General features: G+C 46.6%; 1 protein-coding gene across 3 annotated transcripts in view; it reads right to left on the minus strand.

Annotated features, from left to right (window-relative positions):
* The window catches only part of HEXA (hexosaminidase subunit alpha), a 56067-nt gene that overhangs the window by 17025 nt on the left and 18789 nt on the right, over positions 1–20253 (minus strand). Inside the window, exons 2-14 of one of the 3 annotated variants that reach the window (XM_054451518.2) lie at positions 19039–19131; positions 18075–18140; positions 16206–16252; positions 15583–15693; positions 13660–13761; positions 13045–13177; positions 11607–11787; positions 10580–10666; positions 10221–10293; positions 9064–9247; positions 8772–8862; positions 7983–8087; positions 6054–6760 (exon numbers count right to left, since the gene is read on the minus strand). In XM_054451518.2, coding sequence (XP_054307493.1) covers positions 6697–6760; positions 7983–8087; positions 8772–8862; positions 9064–9247; positions 10221–10293; positions 10580–10666; positions 11607–11787; positions 13045–13177; positions 13660–13761; positions 15583–15693; positions 16206–16252; positions 18075–18140; positions 19039–19131 — 1337 coding nt within the window. In that variant the 3' untranslated portion in view covers positions 6054–6696. Of the gene's footprint in view, positions 1–6053; positions 6761–7982; positions 8666–8771; positions 8863–9063; positions 9248–10220; positions 10294–10579; positions 10667–11606; positions 11788–13044; positions 13178–13659; positions 13762–15582; positions 15694–16205; positions 16253–18074; positions 18141–19038; positions 19132–20253 lie in introns of those variants that run through there. The other 2 variants (XM_054451516.2, XM_054451519.2) reach the window with 2 other exon arrangements.

Genomic DNA, 20253 nt, shown 5'->3' on the forward strand with positions numbered 1-20253 from the left:
AGTGGTGCAATCTCGGCTCACTGCAACCTCCGCCTCCCAGGTTCAAGCAATTCTCCTGCCTCAGCCTCCTGAGTAGCTGGGATTACAGGCATGCACCACCACGCCTGGCTAATTTTTGTATTTTCAGTACAGAAAGGGTTTCGCCATGTTGGCCAGGTTGGTCTCGAACTCCTGGCCTCAAGTGATCTGCCTGCCTCGGCCTTCCAAAGTGCTGGGATAACAGGCATGAGTCACTGCACCCAGCTTGTTTTTCTCTTCTTGAAAACTGACTTTTTCATTATGCTTAGGAATTCTTGCACTTACTTTAAAATCAACTTCAAGTTTCCCCCACCCCAAAAAAGATTTGCACTTACTTTAAAATCAGCTTCAAGTTCCAAAATAAAAAGAAAATTGAATTTTAATAGGAACCACATTGAACCTGCAGATAAATTTAAAATCCTTATGAACATTGAGTCTTCTCTTTCATGAAGATGTTCTGTCTCTACATCTCTATCTCCTGTGTCTTTCCAAAATTTAGTAATTTTCTCCACAAAGTCCTTAGGTCTTTTAATAGATTTATCCTTAGGATCATATAATTATGTACTGTTGATGTTTATCTAGGCTGACATAAGTCAGAATTTTGAATGTGTATGTGGAGATGTATAACATGACACAATGTTTTACCTTTTTTTGCATAATCCAGTTTGAGCTATTTCCTTGTAACTAATATAGGTAGAGTGTCAGAAAATGATTATGGAGTGGTCAAAGGCATCATCTTGAAGAGGAAGACTGGCATATACTTCTGAGTGAATTGGACAATGGGGCAAAGCAGGAAACACGTAATCTGACTTGCAGTTTAAAAAGATGACTGGAAGAATTGAGGCAGATGCATTCATTAGGATCCTAAGTAAAGAATGGTGGCAGTGTAGATAGAGAGGAGTACATGAATCTAAAGAGTTATTTATACAGAGTAGGGATGTTGTGGTGACAATTATGATAGGAAGGAAGGAGTTAAAGATGATTCCCAGACTTTGGCTCTAATGACCAGCAGAATAGTCATACAGGAGGAATAGAGTGGGGAGCTATGACAAGATGAATTCTGCCTGGGACATGAGCTTTAAGTACGTAATGGACATTCAGATGATAGCAAGATGTTGGCTACCTGAGCTTGGACCCCAGAGGAAATACACATACATATATTATATATATGTTTGTCGGTCAGTCTGTCTGTCTATCTATCTATCTATCTATATCTATCTTATCTATCTATCTATCTATCTATCTATCTATCTATCTATCTATCTATCTGTCTATCTACCTACCTATCTACCTATCTATGGCTTTCCAGGTGTAAGACTGTACACTAAGACTGTCTAAATGAGATCACTAAAAAGAAAGTATAAGAGGAAAGGTAAGGTGCTGTGGCTCATGCCTGTAATCCCAGCACTTTGGGAGGCTGAGGTGTGCAGATCACCTGAGTCCAGGAGTTCAAGACCAGCCTGGCCAACATGGCGAAATCCTGTCTTTACAAAAATGCGAAAAAATTAGCTGAGTGTGGTGGTGCACACCTGTAGTCCCAGCTACCCGGGAGGCTGAGGCAGAAGAATCACCTGAGCCTGGGAGACGGAGGCTGAGGTGAGCTGAGATTGCACCACTGCACTAGGGCCTGGGCAATAGAGCGAGACAGCGAGACTCCGTCTCAAAGAAAAAAAAAAGAAAGAAGACAAAATCTTGGTTATGGGCTGGGAGTTTACTGAAGGAGTCAGTGATAGACATGGAGAAACTCAGGAAAGAATGGTGTCACAAAAGCCTGCGAAGAAAGAATTTCAAAGAGGGAGGGATCAAAATCTCAAAAATATGCGAAAAGGTCAAGTAATTTTTTTCCTTATTATTGAGCAATGTCCCTTGATTTGGCAACATGTAGGTTATTGTTGGCCTTAGTGGAAGCGGCCCTTATGAGGATTACAGCCCAACTGTGGGGTCATGAGGCCTGAATGGAAAGTGGTGAAATAGACAAACTTGCAATTGTTTCAGGCAGCTTGACTAATAAAAGCAGGACTGAGAGGTTTTAATTTTATTTGTTTAAACATAGGAGAAGAAATGGATTCGAGCCCAGAAATAGCTGAGTTGCCAGCTTTATCTGTATGTCTGTATTTGGTGTCCAAGAGGAGGAAGATGTCTGATATGGGGCAGCCCAGGACAGTGGCTGAAGGCAGTAGGGGCTAGAGTTAGGTAGCTGAGCTAGGAGTCATATCCCCTGCAACTCCCCAGTGCAAATCTGGACTCAGCGTAGCTGTGTAACCATACAGATGTCACTTAACCTTCCTATGTTTGTTTCCTTATCTGTCAAATGAGGATAATATTGACACCACATTGGTTGGGATGAGGATTAAATACATTAACATCCAGTAAAGTGCTTATAATAGTGCCTGACAGGTCGGGCATGGTGGCTCAGCCTGTAATCCCAGCACTTTGGGAGGCCAAGGTGGGCAGATCACCTGAGGTCAGGAGTTTGAGACCAGTGTGGCCAACATGGTAAAACCCCATCTCTACTAAAAATACAAAAATTAGCCGGGTGTGGTGGTACATGCCTGTGGTCCCAGCTACTCGGGAGGCTGAGGCAGGAGAATTGATCGAACTCGGGAGGTGGAGGTTGCAGTGAGCCCAGATTGCGCCACTGCACTCCAGCCTGGGTGACAAGAGCAAGACTCCATCTCAAAAAGAAAAGAAAAAAAACCAAAAGTGCCTGACATAGCAAGCACATAAAAATGACGAAGCACTTTTGTTCTCCTAGCTGGATCTCCACATCTATCTTCATTCAGATTTCTGACTCATGTGAGTCTAGATAAACACCAGCAGTTCTGAGTTCCTATGTTCAAATATCCTCTTTCATAATAGATCATCCAGACATCCAGACACACGCTCTCACTCACACACTCTGCAGCACACCAGCGAGCATGGCACCCCTTCCCATGTGTCTGCCTGCCAGCTGCTCTTCCTCCTTTCCCACACACACTCCCTTTTTTGAGTGGCTTCCAAAACATCTCTTTCTAATTTGCTATAAAGAGTGAGCCATAAAGAATTTATTAACAATGATGAAAAAAAATCACAGCTAAGTATCAGATTCTCCAGAGGAAATGAGATTAAAAAGAAATTCTGGAAAACAGTTGTTTTTGGAGAAGGGAATAGCATTGGGAAGGGGGATGTTAATAATGTTTCAATCTTTTTTTGTTTTAAAAAAACAAATCTGAAGCAAATATGACTATTGAGATGCAACGAAGCTGGGTGGTTACACTGTTTACTATTTTCTAGACTCTTCTGTTGTTTGAAACATTTGAAATCAGTAAAAAATAGGAGTATTTACTGGGGTAGTTTAGACCAAACATGGGTGTGGTTAGAGTACAGTAATTACTGTGAAAAAAGCAAGGTTCCTGGACATTTACATTTTTTTCTTTTTTTTGAAACATGGTCTCACCCTGTTGCTGAGGCTGGAGTGCAGTGGTGTGATCATGACTCATTGCAGCCTCAGTCTTCCAGGCTGAAGTGATTCTTCTTTCTCAGCCTCCTGAGTAGCTGGGACTACAACCACACACCACCATTCTCAGCTAATCTTTTTAATTTTTAGTAGAAATCAGGTCTCACCATGTTGCCCAGGATGGTCTTTAACTCCTGAGCTCAGGCAATCCTCCCACATCGGCCTCCCAAAGTGCTGGGATTAGAGGCATGAGCCACTGCACCTGACCCTGACATTTCGATTTTTAAAAATTTTGTTGAAAAATGTCACACACACACACACACACACACACACACACACACACACACACACCTGCTTCAAAGAGGATTTTTAAAAACAGTGGTGGCTGGGCTAGAAAAGATACTAATTTTCAACCTTTATTTCAAAGTTTATTTATTTATAAAGGAAATACAAGTTTTGATAAACAAAGCACCCAATTCCTACTTTTTTCGTGGAAAAAAAAGTATGTGACACATACTTGTCATCCCCTGTATTGATTAAGCTTACAAAAGATATTGACAAAAACTATACAAATCTAGATTTTAGAGTGCTAAGAATGTTGCCATAAGGTATGTGTACCTACATTAATACTAAATAAATTCCACCTACATCCTTTCTTTCACCCTTTCCCAGTATCATTTCAGCTTTCCTCACAGTCTCACTGTCCCAGAAGTCTAGGGGCAATGACTCTCCATCACTAGTGCTGTGGTGGCACCTGTGCTCCCACATCCTGATATCCTATCCCTACGGCAATCCTTTTAGACGCACCTGAAAACACCAGTGACACAGCTTTACTAGATTCCTAGAAGGGAAGGTACCTGGCATGCAGCCTCAGCTCCTACCAGGGAGAGGGGAGGCTGAAGATTCTCCCAGTTTCCATTCACTCCTTTGCTTTGATACCCGTTAGGCCTGCTTTGCCTCCTTAATAGACTCCTGGAATGAAGGGGTGGGGGTGGGGAGCGACTGGAGAACTCTTCCTAGGATGACTGGAGCCAAGAAGTCAGTCTGGGAACTTCCCTGCCTCCTGGTGGCGCACAGCACACAAGATGGCCTGTGTTCCGCTCAGGGGTGGGACTCTCAATTTACAGCCTAGGTGAAGGGAGATGAGTTGGGGAAACAGCGATTCTGTGCATTGGAACAGACTGGGTGGTAACTGCAGGCCACTGCCTATGACCTGTCGGCATTCGGATCTGACGACCTTCAGGTAAATGCTCTCATGATCAATGGACCAAAGGAGCAACAGTGGAGGGTGAGGAACAGTACACTTTACCAATGAAAGTCGTGACCAGGCCACATTAATTTAGTGGTAAAAATAATAACATTAAAGAAAATGTTTACAACAGGAATAGAAAATGACAGAACCTTACTGCTTTAACTCAAGTGTATCACGATCTCTGCCTTCATCCACTTGAGACTTAAAACTCAGTGTCTGCTATTTTTATTTAAAGTTATCCCAAGCAATAGTAACATGAAAGTTATGACCAGGAGGGAAGCAGGGTCGCACCTCTGCAGGGTCCTTGTCTGGGGACCACCCCTCCTACAAGCTTCTGGGTAATAGAGGTAAGGGGGCTCCTGTGGTGGGTGCCAGTGCTGGGACCTTAACTTGTGTATCTGGGCTACAGCCCTGGACTTGGCTAGGCTGGGCTGTGTGAAAATTCCAAGAATTCTGTTGGTAGAAAATGCCCACCCTATCCTTACAGGAACAGCACAAGGCTAGGCTGGTCTACCTCCCACCAGGACCTCGAAGGAACATGACCCAGGGGCTGAAGGATGGTGTTGAAGGACCGAGTTTTACTCAGATCCTTCTCAGCCCTGCCTTCCCGAAGTTTCTGTATCCACTACACTGGAAGCTTTCTGAAAAAAATGCCTGGAACCTGTCCATTGTACCCCCAGCCCAGGGCCCAGCTAGAGAACTTAACAAATAACGGCCAAGGAAATCCTCACCTAAAATGGCTGCGATGCATTACTGCCCCCACCTCTGGCTTACAGTGTCACTTCTGCACCTGAAACCACCAGGGGGCAGTCTGGGTCCACGATGAGACATTTCCTTCTAGAGAAAATCACACCTGCAAAGACTCTCTCCAGAGCCACAGCCCACCTCCATGCAGCCATCCATTCCCTGCGAAGATGCTTTGGGCTGAAAATGGTTGGGAGGAGGGGGATGGAAGTCACCTGCGTTATTTTGGAATTGACCAGGGCCTCTGAGTCCTTCAAATTCAACAATTTACCACAGGCCCGCGCGTGGTGGCTCACGCCTCTAATCCCAGCACTTTGGGAGGCCAAGGCAAGCGAACATCTGACGTCATGAGTACAAGACCAGCCTGGCCAATATAGTGAAACCCCATCTCTACTCAAAATACATGAATTAGACGGACATGATGGCGCGTGCCTATAATTCCAGTTACTCAGGAGGCTGATGCACGAGAATCGCTTGAACCCGGGAGGCAGAGGCTGCAGTGAGCCAAGATTGTGCCACTGCACTGTCAGCCTGGGCGACAGAGGTTTTGAGACAGAGTCTCAAAAACAAAAACATAACAAAAAAATCCACTACCACAGTGCCTAGAGAACAATATGTGTTTAATAATATTTAAATAATGGTTGTATAAAATTGAAGCAGCAAGAAACCCAAAGGAGAATAGCTCTAGGGGAGGGAGGTGGATGAGTATGCATGGGGGAGAGGCTAGTCTGTGACCAGGTTGGGTCTGGAGCCCTCCCCACTGTCCAGAATGCCTCCAAGCCCCTACATTTTTTTCCATATACCAATGCCTTGGAGATGTAATGCAGAAGTGAAGTGAGCAGGCTGAGGATTAGGGCAGGTGTCTGGAATATGGTCAGGAGTGGGAGGGGAGTGACATAGCTCACAGGCTAAGCAGAACAGCACAAAGGCTACAGGTTTCATTCCCAGCCCTCAACTTAAAAGACCTCAGGGGCAGATACTGACTCCAGCCTGGCTGTGCCCTTACCCTAAGGCCATTCACACTTTTTTTTTTTTTAAACACAGGTAATCCATGTTTATTATGGAAAAATGCCACATTACTCTTTATTGAATGTGAGCGCCAGCACCGGCCCCTTTCTCTCCAAGCACAGGGGCACGCAGGCAAGGGGCACGCAGGCAAGGGGCTCCGTCCCCTGGCCGGGATGCAGTGGAAGCCTGGCTCCACTACCATTCACCTACAGCCAGCACCCTCCTCGGTGCCTGGGGCTCAGGTCTGTTCAAACTCCTGCTCACAGAAGCCTACATTGAGGGGTTGGGCCTGGACACCTCGCCTGCAAGAGGACATGAAGAAATGGCAAGATAAGCCCCTCAGAAGGGGCCCCAAAAACACTTTTCACACCAGTCAACAGTCTCTTCTTCCCCATTTCGGTGACTCTCAAACTGTCACTGTACACCAAATGTACCTGGGAATCTCAATTCCAGAGAGTCTCACTTGGGGTGGGGCACAGTATTGGCAAGAATCTGCAAGCTGAACAGGTGCCTCAGGTGATTCTGATACAGGTCTTGGAGATCCAGAAACATTAGCAACATCTATTTCTATCCTGCCTATCTCTGTACCCTAACCCCAAATAACTCAATCCCTTTAGAAAATAGGTGGATGTCTGAAAGGCAGCCAATGCTCTTGGTCTACTTAGCCCTCTGTTCCTGACTCTAAAATGCTGTAAATATGGTGGCATTGGGGAACCTCTAGGCATGCTTCCCTTATTATCCAAGTAAGCAACATGCTTAGAGAACCAGCTGGAAGTTACCCAGTGAATGACATAATTGAGGCTTAGATACCATCATGCTCGACTCTTGGCCCAGGACTCTGCTCTGCACTAGGCTATGTACCCCAAGTACTCAAGACCTAGCCAACGAAGGAATCAGGGAAATGACTATCTTACACAGGCACATCCCTGACAGAGGCAAAGGTGTCATGAGATCCTGTAAGTCAGCCTGGTTCAAATCCTGCTTCTTAGTGACTTTGGACAAGGTACTGAACTTCTCTGTGCTTCAGTATCTATCTCTAAAATGCACCTATCTTATGGGGTTGTGGTGAAGACTAAATGAGACAATATGTGTAACAAACTTTGCACAGTGTTTGCCACAAAATACAGTTGTCCCTCAGTATCCACAGGGGATTTGTTTCAGGACCCCCGTGGATACCAAAATCCAAGGATGCTCAAGTCCCTTATATAAAAATGACACAGTATTTGCATATAACCAATGTTCAACTTCCCATATACTTGAAATGATCTTAGATTACTTATACCTAATACAATATAAATGCTATGTAAATAGTTGTTATACAGTATTTTTTATTTGTATTATTTTTTGTTGTATTTTTTTTTCCTGAATACTTTTTATCGCAGTTGGCTGAATCCGTGGATGAGGGCCGACTATAAGCCTCTGTAAGTGTTAGCTATTGTTAATTATTCTCTTCCTCTCTCTAAGGGGTTCCCCAGCCCTGGATCTGCCCTACTCCGCCTTGCGAAGGCCCCACAGCTTGCTTACCTCAGCAACTCACAGCGGAAGTGTGACAAACGTTCATAGGCAAATGTCAGGTCAGATGTCAACTTGTTGCTCCACAGCCTTTCGGCAACAGCCCCTGCTCTGGGCCTGGAGGAAAGGGGGCATGTGCCAGATTGGGCCCTGTATTCCCTGCAAAGGTGCTGGACATCCACAGGCGGCTACCTCTTGTCTAGGCACCCTGGACTCGCTCAGGCCAAAGGAAGTGATCAATACCTTGTTATAAGCCACAGCCAGGTTGGATGGCTCCCAGAGAGTTCTAGGGCTCAGCTCCACCTTCATTAAAATGTGGGTAGCAATCCCACTCTCTTCCTCTCTCAAAGATACAGGAATAAGAATAAACCTTAAAGGCATCATTAACCACAATGACATTGGCAGCAGCAGAGGTCCTTAAAATGTAAACTCTGCACATCCAACCATACTTGGTAAGGCTGCAGTGAAAACAGCAGAGGGAAGCCTTATTACAGGAATCATGGATGCTTGTGCTGGATCTTCAGCAACTCACCTATGTTCTTCAGGCCTCATTATCTCTCTGAGAAGTGAGGTTAACAATCCCTATCCCACATATCAAAGGGCGGCTGGAGGGATATAGATGGAAGTCATGTGGAGAGTGAATATTGCACACAAATCTTCAGAAGGCTCGTTGCACGGCCTGCTCTCTCTCAGGCCTGAAAGAAGGGTACTAGTCCAGAGGTGGCTAGATGGGATTGGGTCTGTAAGGGAGAACCCCTGCTCTCAGGCCCAACCCTCCACCTCCCCGCCGAAAACCCTTACCAGAGCCTGGGGACCAGGTTTGTGTTGTCCACATATTCTCCCCACATACAAGCCTCTCCACCAATCACCAGAGCCTTCTGCTCCGGGGTACCTGAGGGAAAACAAGCAACAACAGTCTGGTGATGGTGGGGTAACTCCAGGGTCCCTCTGAATCACCTTCCCAATGTGGCCCTCACCCCAGCTAAGTTGTTTCATTTACTAACTGGAAATGTCTGGCCCAGATCTTCCTGCCTCCCATCGTGTGCTCCAGCCCAGCCTCCTTTGGTTAGCAAGGAGAGCTCTCTGCTTTCACCTTCAAATGCCAGGGGTTCCACTACGTAGAAATCCTTCCAGTCAGGGCCATAGGATATACGGTTCAGGTACCAGGGGGCGGAGAGAAGGGCCCGGAAGCCGGCCTTGGTGACCAGTTCCAGCTCCTTCATATAGTTCACTGGAATATCCTCTCGCCATACCTGTATGATTGTGTCTGGCCGAATCTGTTATAAAAGGTCAAATGGCAGTAAGGACACAAAGCTGAGGAGATTCCTGCGCCTTATTCATACACAGGCAACATGGGACAACAGGTATGTGCTCCCTCTGTTTCCCAGCAGCAAAGTATGTCTCTGTGACTCCTGACCATTGAGCTCACACCTCAGGACAGAGGCCAAGGAATCCAGGGCCCTAAAAGGCCTCCCTGCAGCTCTCCTCCCCACCCCTCTGCAGCCTCCCTGTCCACACAGAACTAGTAATACCGGCTGTGAGCTGAGGGAGGCAAGCAGTGGGACCCAGGAGCTGCCATGTCCAAAAGTCTCCAGATGTTTCTGGGGATGGGACAAGGTTCCTGAAGAGTCCTTGCATGTGACAGGAGACTGGGATCTTACTATCAACAATAAAGGAGAAGGTAGCCTTGGTCCCACAGACCCAGAAGACCCTAATCTATGATTTAGGAAGAAAAATCCAGCCTATCCAAGTAACCTAGCAGCAGAAATAGTTCTTAATTAAGTTTGTAATGAGGGAAGATAGAAACTCTGACACATAAACCCAGGGCTCATACCACAGCGGCCTTTGGTTTTTTTGAGACAGGGTCTCACTCTGTTGCCCAGGGTCGAGTGCAGAGGCACATCTTGGCTCACAGCAACCTGTGCCTCCTGGACTCAAGCAGTACCCCCACCTCAGCCTCCTGATTTTTGTATTTTTTGTAGAGACGAGGGTTTCGCTATGTTGGCCGGGCTGGTCTTGAACTCCTAGGCTCAAGCAATCCACCTGCCTTGGCCTACCAAAGTGCTTGGATTACAGGCGTGAGCCACCGCACCCAGCACTCTGTGGCCTTTCTAGAGAGAAAAGGAGAGTGCTCTGACCATTAAAGCCCAATCCAAACCCGGAGGATCAGTCTCTGTAGAGCAGGGAGGAGCTGGGGAGACCAGAGGGAGGCACTGCTGGTGACTTCTTCTTTTCTCTGCCCCGGCTCACCTTTACTTTATTATCAAACACCTCCTGCCACACCACATAGCCCTTGCCATAAGAAGAGACGATGTCCAACAGCCTGGAGAGGAGAGGAGTGTCTATTAAGTGTCTGTTTAGCTCAGACGGGCTCTAGACTATTTGTGCCAGTGCTCTAGGGGTTGAGCCTGGCCAGGGGCCTATTCCTCATTAAGCAGTGTCTTTCCCCAGGGTTGAAAACCAACCACTCCAAACCTGAAAGGATGGGACAAAGGACAAGGGAACCCTGCAGGGACCAGACAGTGGCCAAGCAGGGACTGACTGGGTATGGAAAGGGAGGACCCCACAGGACCCCCAAGGGACCCCACCCACCCTCCTTCCTTCCTCACGTCTGGATGTAGAAGGACTCCAGCTGCTTGAAGTCCTCACCGAAGCCTTTCTTCCTCATAAAGTCCTGGATATCTGGGTTGGACTTCCTGAATCCCAAGAGAAAATGAAGATTAATCTTTCAACATCCTGAAAGCCTAATGCCTGGGGATTAGTCATCTGGCCCCCTATAACTTCCTCTTTTCACCTGAAAAATCAAATAAGCAAGGATCTCAGAAGCCCTACATGTGGAAAGTGTGGCCAAGCAAAGTTATGTGAAGCAGGTGGGCTGTTGACACAGGCTGAGAAAGGCTGAGTCTGGACCTAAAGAGTTTTAAGTTCAAACTCCCAAAGAGAAAACATGTTAATCCTCTCTGGACTGCAACATGAGAATCCAAGGTCTTAACTTAAAGCTCCAGCACACTGGATTTCAGCTTTCCTATCTGCTCTTCCAGTTGGATGACAAGCCTTGCTGTCTATCACCTGCTGCAGATCTCTTACGTTACGACGTCCACATTTTGCTCACGTTGTTCTCTTTCTGGAATATTTTCCCCTGCTCACATCTCCAAAAAGCCAAATGATTTCCCCAGATTCAGCTCTAGCGCCCTCTTCTCAAAGCCCCTCAGCCTCTTTTGAGCTCACTAGAACCAAGGGTTTGGACTTTACAACTGAATACTAATTAGACACTGTCATCTATTAGTCTTGAATTCTGTGTCTTGACTCTTCAACTAGACAATTTTAAGCCTTCATAAACAGGGATTATTTTTCTCTATCCTGAACTTTTCCAAGACAATTCTGTGCCCAGGGCTGGTTTTTCTATCAATACCTCAAGGATATGAGAGTAGGAAGGAAGAGGTTCACAGTGAAAGCCTTGCCAAAATCAGATAGGATCTCTATGTAGATGGGCAGAGGAAGGCCTAAGACCTGAGCAATGTGGGCCCATACAGACCCCTGAGAGCAGCAGCTGAGCTAAGCAGCCCCTCGGGTGCTAACCTCTATTCTGAGTAAGCAACTGATCAGGCCACAATGGGAAGATCAAAGGGCTCATACCAGCAGGTGAAATCAACCTCATCTCCTCCAAGATGAAGATAAAAATCTGGGAAGACAGAGCTGACTTCTAAGAAGAATGTGCTCATGAACTCATAGGTATTGTTGAGACTGGGATTCACTGGTCCAAAGGTGCCAGAGGGCTCAGACCCAGAGTAGCAAGGAGTCAGTAATCCAGGGATACCTAAGCCAAGAGAAAACCCCATATGAGTGTCACAAATACATAAACCCCCATGCACAGTCCTACACATAAGGACACGAGTCACACAAAGCAAGACAAGTGTATTCATAAACATCACACACATTTAGGTAGGCACACCCGGGCACTTACAGACACTGGTAGTCACCACCATTTAGTCACAGTAAAAAGATACAAATATATCCACAATCATAGACAGGCAGAGGCTGAGTTCCAGCTAGACAACTGTCAGTGCACACACTCTTGCCTGGACACATTGCTTCTAGCAGGCACCACCCTTGCTCCCAAGGCTGCTCTCCTCACAGGCCTTTAGGCAGAGAGTGAGCCTAATCCAGCCAAACTGGCAAAATCTTTCTTCTCTATCTCCTTCTGTAGGTGGGGTCAACCATCACCCAGAATCTTTTCACATTTCCTAAGGGGTATCTCCCCTGGCCCAGAGACTACTTCCTGACGCTGAGGTCACAAGACATCTTTAGGGTTTTTTGTTGTTGTTGTTGTTTGTTTTTGAGACAGAGTCTTGCTCTGTCACCCAGGCTGGAGTACAGTGGCATGATCTTGGCTCACCGCAACCTCTGCCTCCTGGGTTCAAGCGATTCTCCTGCCTCAGCCTCCCGAGTAGCTGGGATTACAGGCACCTGCCACCACGCCTGGCTAATTTTTGTATTTTTAGTAGAGATGGAGTTTCACCATATTGGCCAGGCTGGTCTTGAACTCCTGACCTCAGGTGATCCACCCGCCTTGGCCTCCAAAAGTGGTGGCATTACAGACGTGAGCCACCACGCCCGGCCAGTATCTTCAGTTTTCTATCAGGCCAGCAGCCCTTTTAAACCGTCATTTAACCTGTGTTGGGGGCTCACACTGGAGGGCTGAGGGCATACAGAAGAAAGGGAGCAGGGGTAGTGACTGACTCTGACCTCTGCAGGCTGCCCTTGGGCTTCTTTCTTTCAGATTCTACCCTGGTGGTCAGATTCCTCAGCATCCACTCTAGGCACAACTACCTGCAACGGCATCTGAGAAAAATGTGCCCTTACATAATCTAACAGTACATATTTTAATAGTAAGAAGCAGCCTCCATTGTCCAAAGTGAGTTCTTCTTATCTAAATTCCCAGGTGGAAGAAGTCGATGGAAAACATTCTTCCAAGGACCAAGGCTGTGATATGCCACTTCCATGAGCCAGTGCCCTGAAGCTTCACTCTGAGCATAATAAGCAGAGTCCCTCTGGTCCCAGACATCATTCTTACCTGGTCCCCAGGACAAAGTGTGGCCAGGAGTGTCAAACTCTGCAAGCACACGGATACCCCGGAGCCGTGCGTATTCAATGACCTCCTTCACATCCTGTGCTGTGTAGATGTGGGTGACAGGGTTGTAGGACCCCTGAAAGGCACAAGACACCCTTCAGGTTCACATTTCCTGAAAGCTAGCAGAGTAGAAGATACTCAAAATGCCCACAAGACTCCCCAGATATCAGAAAACCTGCCCATAGCCCTTTGGTGTCAGGGACTATCTTCAAAAAACTTGATCATAATTTCCCAGAAGTTATCACATCTGTTTTATCTGAGTATCATAATGCCAGTGAGATAATCATGGTAGGTGTTAATATTATGTCCATTTAACAGAATATAAATACTTAAAAAGGGAATAAGGCCAGAAGAGATTCTCTCCTGAAGGTCACAAGGCAAATTATCGGCAAAGTTTTGGACTTGAACTCAAGTCTCCTGACTCCAAATCCAGTGTCCTTCCCCTATATTGGTCTAAAACTGGCTGGTTAGGATGACAGACCCTGTTCTTGCCAGCAGGGCCACTGCCAGATTCAGACATTGACCCATAAACTTGGTCTGAGTGAAATGGGGACATACCTTTCTCATGAGCTCTGGAAAAGTGAAGCTCTCATATGGGAAGGAAGGATCATCTACCAGATGCCAGTGGAACACGTTCAATTTATTGTACGCCATGACATCCTGTAGGTTAAAGTGCACACTGTGAACCCATCACAGTCTCTCCGGTTTCAGCCTCAAACGTGCGATGTTGGGCAGGCTCTCAGGCCGCTCCACACACCCCTACAGGCTTGACCTGCCTCAGCTCTCAATTAAGTGTTTATGGGGTCTATCAAACTTTCCCATCAGGGAGGGATGGCATGGAGGGAAGGCCCAGCACACTTGAGACACATCCAAAGATGGATGATAGAAGTGGTCTTTCCTCTTTTTGAAATAAATTCTGGCCACATTAAGAGGAGGGCTGCAGCTACTGTGGTAGCCTGGAATCTTCCAAAAGCCTGAAGATCAACACTTCCTCTTGCCATTTGTGTTGGGTTGTCTGACTGATGTTAAGCCCAACTGTGAGACCTCCTGGGAACTTAGTAGCCTCTTAACTCATAATCTCAGTAGCCAAGGCTGGCAGACGTGTCGCCTCCTTTGGTTCCATCACAGGAGCAAAGGAAAAGGCAGACACGGGAACTGTCAGATAAGACTGCACATTAAACTCAAGAGAGTTAGGAACTTCCTCAGGTAAGGCTTTTTTTTTTTTTTTTTTTTTTTGAGACAGAGTCTTGCTGTTGTCGCCCAGGCTGGAGTGCAGTGGCACAATCTCAGCTCACTGCAACCTCCACCTCCCAGGTTCAAGTGCTTCTCATGCCTCAGCCTCCTTCCTTCCTTCCTTATTTATTTATGTATTTATTTTTGAGACAGGGTCTCTGTTGTCCAGGCTGGAGTGCAGTGGTGCAATCACAGTTCACGCATCCTTGATCTCCCCAGGCTCAGGTGATTCTCCCACCACAGACTCCTGAGTAGCTGGGACTACAGGTTTGCACCATCACGCCTGGCTAATCTTTTGTATTTTCAGTAGAGATGGGGTTTCACCATCTTGGCCAGGTTAGTCTCGAACTCCTGAGCTTGGGCAATCCACCCGCCTTGGCCTCCCAGAGTGCTAGGATTATAGGTGTGAGCCACTGCACCCGGCCCCGAGGTAAGGCTTTGAACGTCTCTCTCCTATGACCTTGTTCTAACTAAAGTTAGGTCTGCCGGCCAGGTGTAGTGACTCATGCCTGTAATCCCACCACTCTGGGAGGCCAAGGTGGGCAGATTGCTTGAGCCCAGGAGTTCAAGACCAGCCCTGGGCAACATGATGAAACCCCAGCTCTACAAAAAATACAAAAAAAAAAAAAAAAAAAAAAAAATTGAGACGCTGTCTCAAAAACAAATATAGTTAGCTCTGCCAATGAAGCCAATTCCACTAAACATCTGTATCCCTGGAAACAGCCTGAACATTGATCTACAGTAGCCTGTAAGGTAGATTTAAGTCACTCTTTGTTATTTTTTGAGTCTTGGAGCAGCTCATCTTCTACATTTTTCCCAGGAGCTCATAGAGTTACATACAATCTCTTTTTTTTTTTTTTTTGAGACGGCGTCTCACTCTTTCACCCAGGCTGGAGTGCAGTGGCACGCTCTCCACCCACTGCAACCTCTGCCTCCCTGGTTCAAGCGATTCTCCTGCCTCAGCCTCCCAGGTAGCTGGGATTACAAGCATGCACCACCATGCCCAGCTAATTTTTGTATTTTTAGTAGAGACAGGGTTTCACTATGTTGGCCAGGCTGGCCTTGAACTTCTGACCTCAGGTGAACCGCCCACCTCGGCCTCCCAAAGTGTTGGGATTACAGGCGTAAGCCACCACACCCAGTCCATACATTGTCACTCTAACTCTTTAAGAATTTGGAACTTGGTCTGTCCGTTGCTCCATCACCCCAGAACTCTTAAGTGTGAAAAAGGCCTTAAGGCCTGGTTACCAGAGTGTCCAGGATGCTAGAGAGTGGCAGGTAATGGCGAGATGTATCCAACAGCAAGCCCCGGTGAGGAAAGCGGGGAAAGTCCTCGATCTCAGTCTTGTTGATAAAGAACTGTGCAGAACAAACATTGAACATGTCAGATTCAAAGGAAGCTTACTACGGGGGCACAAGGAGATGAAGACAACTCTCCCAGGATTCTTAAAAAGCCAATCTGTGACTGTTCTCAGGGTCACTCTCTCCCCAAATGCTCTCCACCTCTATAAATGACCATAAGCAGCCACCTTCCCAGAGAACAATTGTCCAACGCCAGCCTAATACAACTGTCCCATACACCATTCAGCCTACAAATTCTGGATTTTCCTGTTAACATAGTTTATTTTCTTCAAAGCAGTGTGGCCTCAAGCTCATTACTAAATGATGACTCAGGGGGACCAAATTACAGTGATTCCAAACAGACCAAATCTACCAAACCAGTTTTCCACTCACATCTCCTCTTCCATTTCTACTGGGGCTATCTCAAGCCACCAGGATCCTATGGCAAAACAAGACTTTTCTAGGATTCTCAACATTGGGATCCAACCCCAGAGATGAAAAAGGAGCCCTTTTTGAGGGTCCACACTTACTGTGCCCTCAGCAGATTTCCAAACAAGCTGGCTAAAAGTCTCCAGACCTAGGAAGAAGTAGAGAGGCAGAGTAAAGACTCAGGGAGTGGAAAAAGAGATGTCTCTATTTGGAAGGTTCTCAATGTAGCAGAGCATAACGTTTGGGTACACAGTGAAAATGGATGTAGTGTAGGCTTGACGATTTTTAACGCTGATGAAAAGGGGATATTAGGAAGCCAGTATCCATCTTTACTTCTGTATTTCATTTTGGGAGATGTCAGAGTAAGGGTTTTAGTGCCCCTCCTTACAACATACTAACCTTCAAAATCCACATACCTCTTATCTATATTTCCTGTGCCTTGACAAGAATATTGAGAAGAGAGGCCAAGACATATACTCATGAGGACAGACACAGAGACAAGTCAGCCTGCAAGAGTTGGGCTTTTCATGGATAACCCGTATCAGGAGCTAAGAGAGCTGAGAAAAGGGGTCCCAGAATAAATTGTGAGAAAGTGATCATAAGCTTGGGTTTCCAAGGAGTCTGGGTTCATGGCTGGACCTAGAAGATAAAAAAAAATCATCCACTCTTCCTCTTCAGAGACTGAGAAGAGACCCAGCTATAGGGAGCTGAGGTGTGGTGGACAGCAACTGCCCCAGAAGGACTCCCCTAGTCCACTGACACTGTCTCCTAGAGTCTAGCAAGGCCCACACACAGGTGTGTTGAATCCAGAGCATTGTATGTTCTCAAAAGCTGGGGCCCCTCTTCTGGAAACCCTGCAGAAGCCCCATGAAAATTATCAGAGTCCCCAGTTTCAAAGTGAAAGAATCCATGAGACCTCAGCAGTCACTCAGCACCTGATTTGAGCAGACTGCTAGTGTACTGTTTCGGCTTCTCCCCACTCTGACTCTGACACCCAGCATTCTGGAGTTCCAGGTGCTCCCTTACCTCTAGCCTGATTCACCATCAGCACCTGCATGAAAGGTACAAGAGGGCAGGAAGGGGAGGCAGCATGCTGTTGCTCCAAGCATAGAAGTGGGGCAAGGGAATGAAGACAAACTAAAGCAAGGTGTGAAATTCCGAGAGAGTTTCCCTCATCATTCACCAGCAGAGGGTTTACCAAAAGTGGGACAGATACTTGGCTAAGTCTGTATCTAGGCACCAAATACCTTCTCAGTAAACCCAGAAGAAGGACAAGGGCCAATAGTTTAGCCAGTAAACTCATTTTCTCCAGAAATAATGTAGTTCTAAATATTTCACTACTATTTATCTTTTTTTTGCATGTATCTATTTCTTTCGTTATAGTTTTCCTTTTAAAAAAACCTTTCCAATTACATGTCTTTAGCAAGAGCTGGACAGGCAGTGTCTGTGGTAGCATCATTCCCCCTGCCCGCCAGCTACCTGTCCCCTGCTGGCACCTACAGCATCAGCCCGCAGACTCTCCCACTGCTTCCCAGAGCCCCGGACCAGGGCAGCAGCAGTTGCTGATGCTGCACAGGGTAAAACCTGTCAACTTCCAGGGACAGCTCCACAGAGACGGGAAAACATGCCAATTGTTCCCATAAAAAAAGCTTCCTGGCTGGGCGTGGTGGCACACACATGTAATCCCAGAACTTTGGGAGGCCGAGATGGGTGGATCACTTGAACTCAGGAGTTCAAGACTGGCCTGGGCAATATGGTGAAATCCCATCTCTACTAAAAATACAAGAATTAGCTGGGCATGGTGGCAGGCACCTGTAATCCCAGCTACTTGGGAGGCTAAAGAGGGAAGATTGCTTGAGCCTAGGAGGCAGAGGTTGCAGTGAGCAGGGACTGGGACACTGCACTCCACCAACACCAACCTTCCCACATCATCCTTTCTCTCTCTCTTTTAATCAGCCCCAATTTGTTACCTCGGAGAGCTCCCCAGACAGTCTCAGAGAGGAGTAAACACTGGTCATCATTTATGGTCAGGGTATCTGAAATGATAGAAATGAACTCATTTAGTTGGTTAAGGTTTTCTATTCTCAGATTATAGACCAGATATTCTATATAAATTGTTGGATTAAAAAAAAACCAGTAAGACCATATATTTTAAAAAATCTTTCAATGAGGAGATGTCCCCAGAGCAAGACAGCTGTAGGATGGCCTGGTCTGGGGCCAGAGTGGGAGGGTGGTCACCACAGTGACTCTGTAGACCCTGGATGATGATGTACAGCAAGAGTCAGGCTGGAGTGGAGTTCTGTACAAAGCACCACCTACCTCATAGGTCAGTTTCCACAGCAGAAAGATGAAAGAAGTCTTCTCCTGGCAAAGGGAACAGGGATGCCTGCAGGGATGAGTGCAGCACGCGATGCTCCCAACGCCTTTGTAATCACCCTCCTTTCCCCTTCCCCTATGCTTCAGCTACTTCCTCCAAGAATGTGAGGAAGGAGCCAAACTCAACTGTTCACTTTGGAGACTGAGAAGTCCCCAAATGCTGCTCAGGGAAGACAGGAGGCAGTCACTGGACTAATGACTTAACTTCATCTCAGTATAAGTGACCAGAACCCCTTCTTTCCCCAGTGTAGGGTCTATTAGAGAAAACTAGCAAAGTATACACTTTCCTAAAATAGAAATGTATCCAGTCCACCAGGTAGGTGTCCTGTGGGACTCAGTGAAGAGCCAGTGTGATGTTCCACAGCCAACCTTCAGCACTGGTTAAGTTTCTGCATAGGAAAAACTTATCTTCCATGACTCTCAGCACTTGGTGACCCTCGGTCCCCATGGTCAAGGGGGACTCCAGGCCGAGCATCAGCAGTTTAGGCCAGGCCATCCAGAGTTACAGCTTCAGACAAGTGTTTGCTCTTCTAAGACAGGGAACAGGATGGTACTTACAATTCTCCACCGACTCCAAAGTAGGAAGCTGGTTACATCCAGGTGTGACTACAGAGACAACCAACACATTCTTCTCCAGTGTATGCCGTTTTCCTGGGAAGACAGGGTAAGCTTGGTGCGGCCAACTTGCCATTAGAAGCAACAGGCAAAACCAAGACCCTAGCTCTAGTCCCTCAGCTCACATGCCTGTGGTAAAGGAAAGGGAGGACATGGCATCTACCCTTGGCATAGGCACTGCCTGATCATCTGTTCAGCTGTTAAATTCTCGTTGTGCCCCTCTTTTCCTCAGTAGCTGCCCTGACCCATGTCTGAATGCTCTGGGTGACAGCTCTTCTTAACCAGCTCTTCTGAATGCTCTGGGTGACAGCTCTATATTTCTGGCTGCCCTTGGCCTGTACCAAACAAACAAACAATTCCACGACCTCAACAACTGCTTCTGAATGACAGGCAGCTCTAGAGCATTGCTATTCCAAGTACAGTCTGCAGATTAGCTGCCAATCTGCAAACTGTGTTACTGGCTGGTCACTATATAGAAAACTTACATGAAGCCTGAATGTAAATCAATCATGTCAGAGTAAACACACGGTCTAGTTCTAACATTTTTTCATACAAGATTTTCTTGATGAAGAGATCAGTCTTACATTCTGGTAAATATGCTTCTTATCTCATTGCAGATTGACATATTAAGTAGTACTGCTCTTGAGGGCTACAGATGAAGGGTTTCCAGTTTTGCAAAAGCCTAGGAGCTAATGGAGCAGATGACAGAAGGATCAGGCAGAGGAGGCCTGAGATGATGCAACTGATACCTCAGAGAAGGTCAGGGTCACCCGCCCATCTTGCTTCTTCTTCCCAAACAGGTTCTCTATCCAAGGTAGATTTTACCCTAACAGTGGAGGGTTGAACCTACATAGTATCTAATATAGCTTTACAGGCCCTTGTCTATGCAGAAAAAATGCCAAAGCCAAAATATGAATACACTGTCTCTTCTCACCCTCCTGCTGGTTCTTCCCTGTGATTTTCAGGGTGGCTCTGATGTTATAGCCCCAAGCCTTAACTTAATGAACCCCTCTCTATTCTATTCTTTCCTGGAGCCATATTCATCCCACCGGCATCACAACATCCATGACTTCTTACGGCACTAACAATGTCAGGGATAGGGTGGCCTGGCAGAAGGCAATGAGAGAGAATTCAGAACCAAACTGGAATCTCAAATGT

Source organism: Pongo pygmaeus, chromosome 16, assembly GCF_028885625.2.
Source record: "Pongo pygmaeus isolate AG05252 chromosome 16, NHGRI_mPonPyg2-v2.0_pri, whole genome shotgun sequence".
NCBI lineage: Eukaryota > Metazoa > Chordata > Mammalia > Primates > Hominidae > Pongo > Pongo pygmaeus.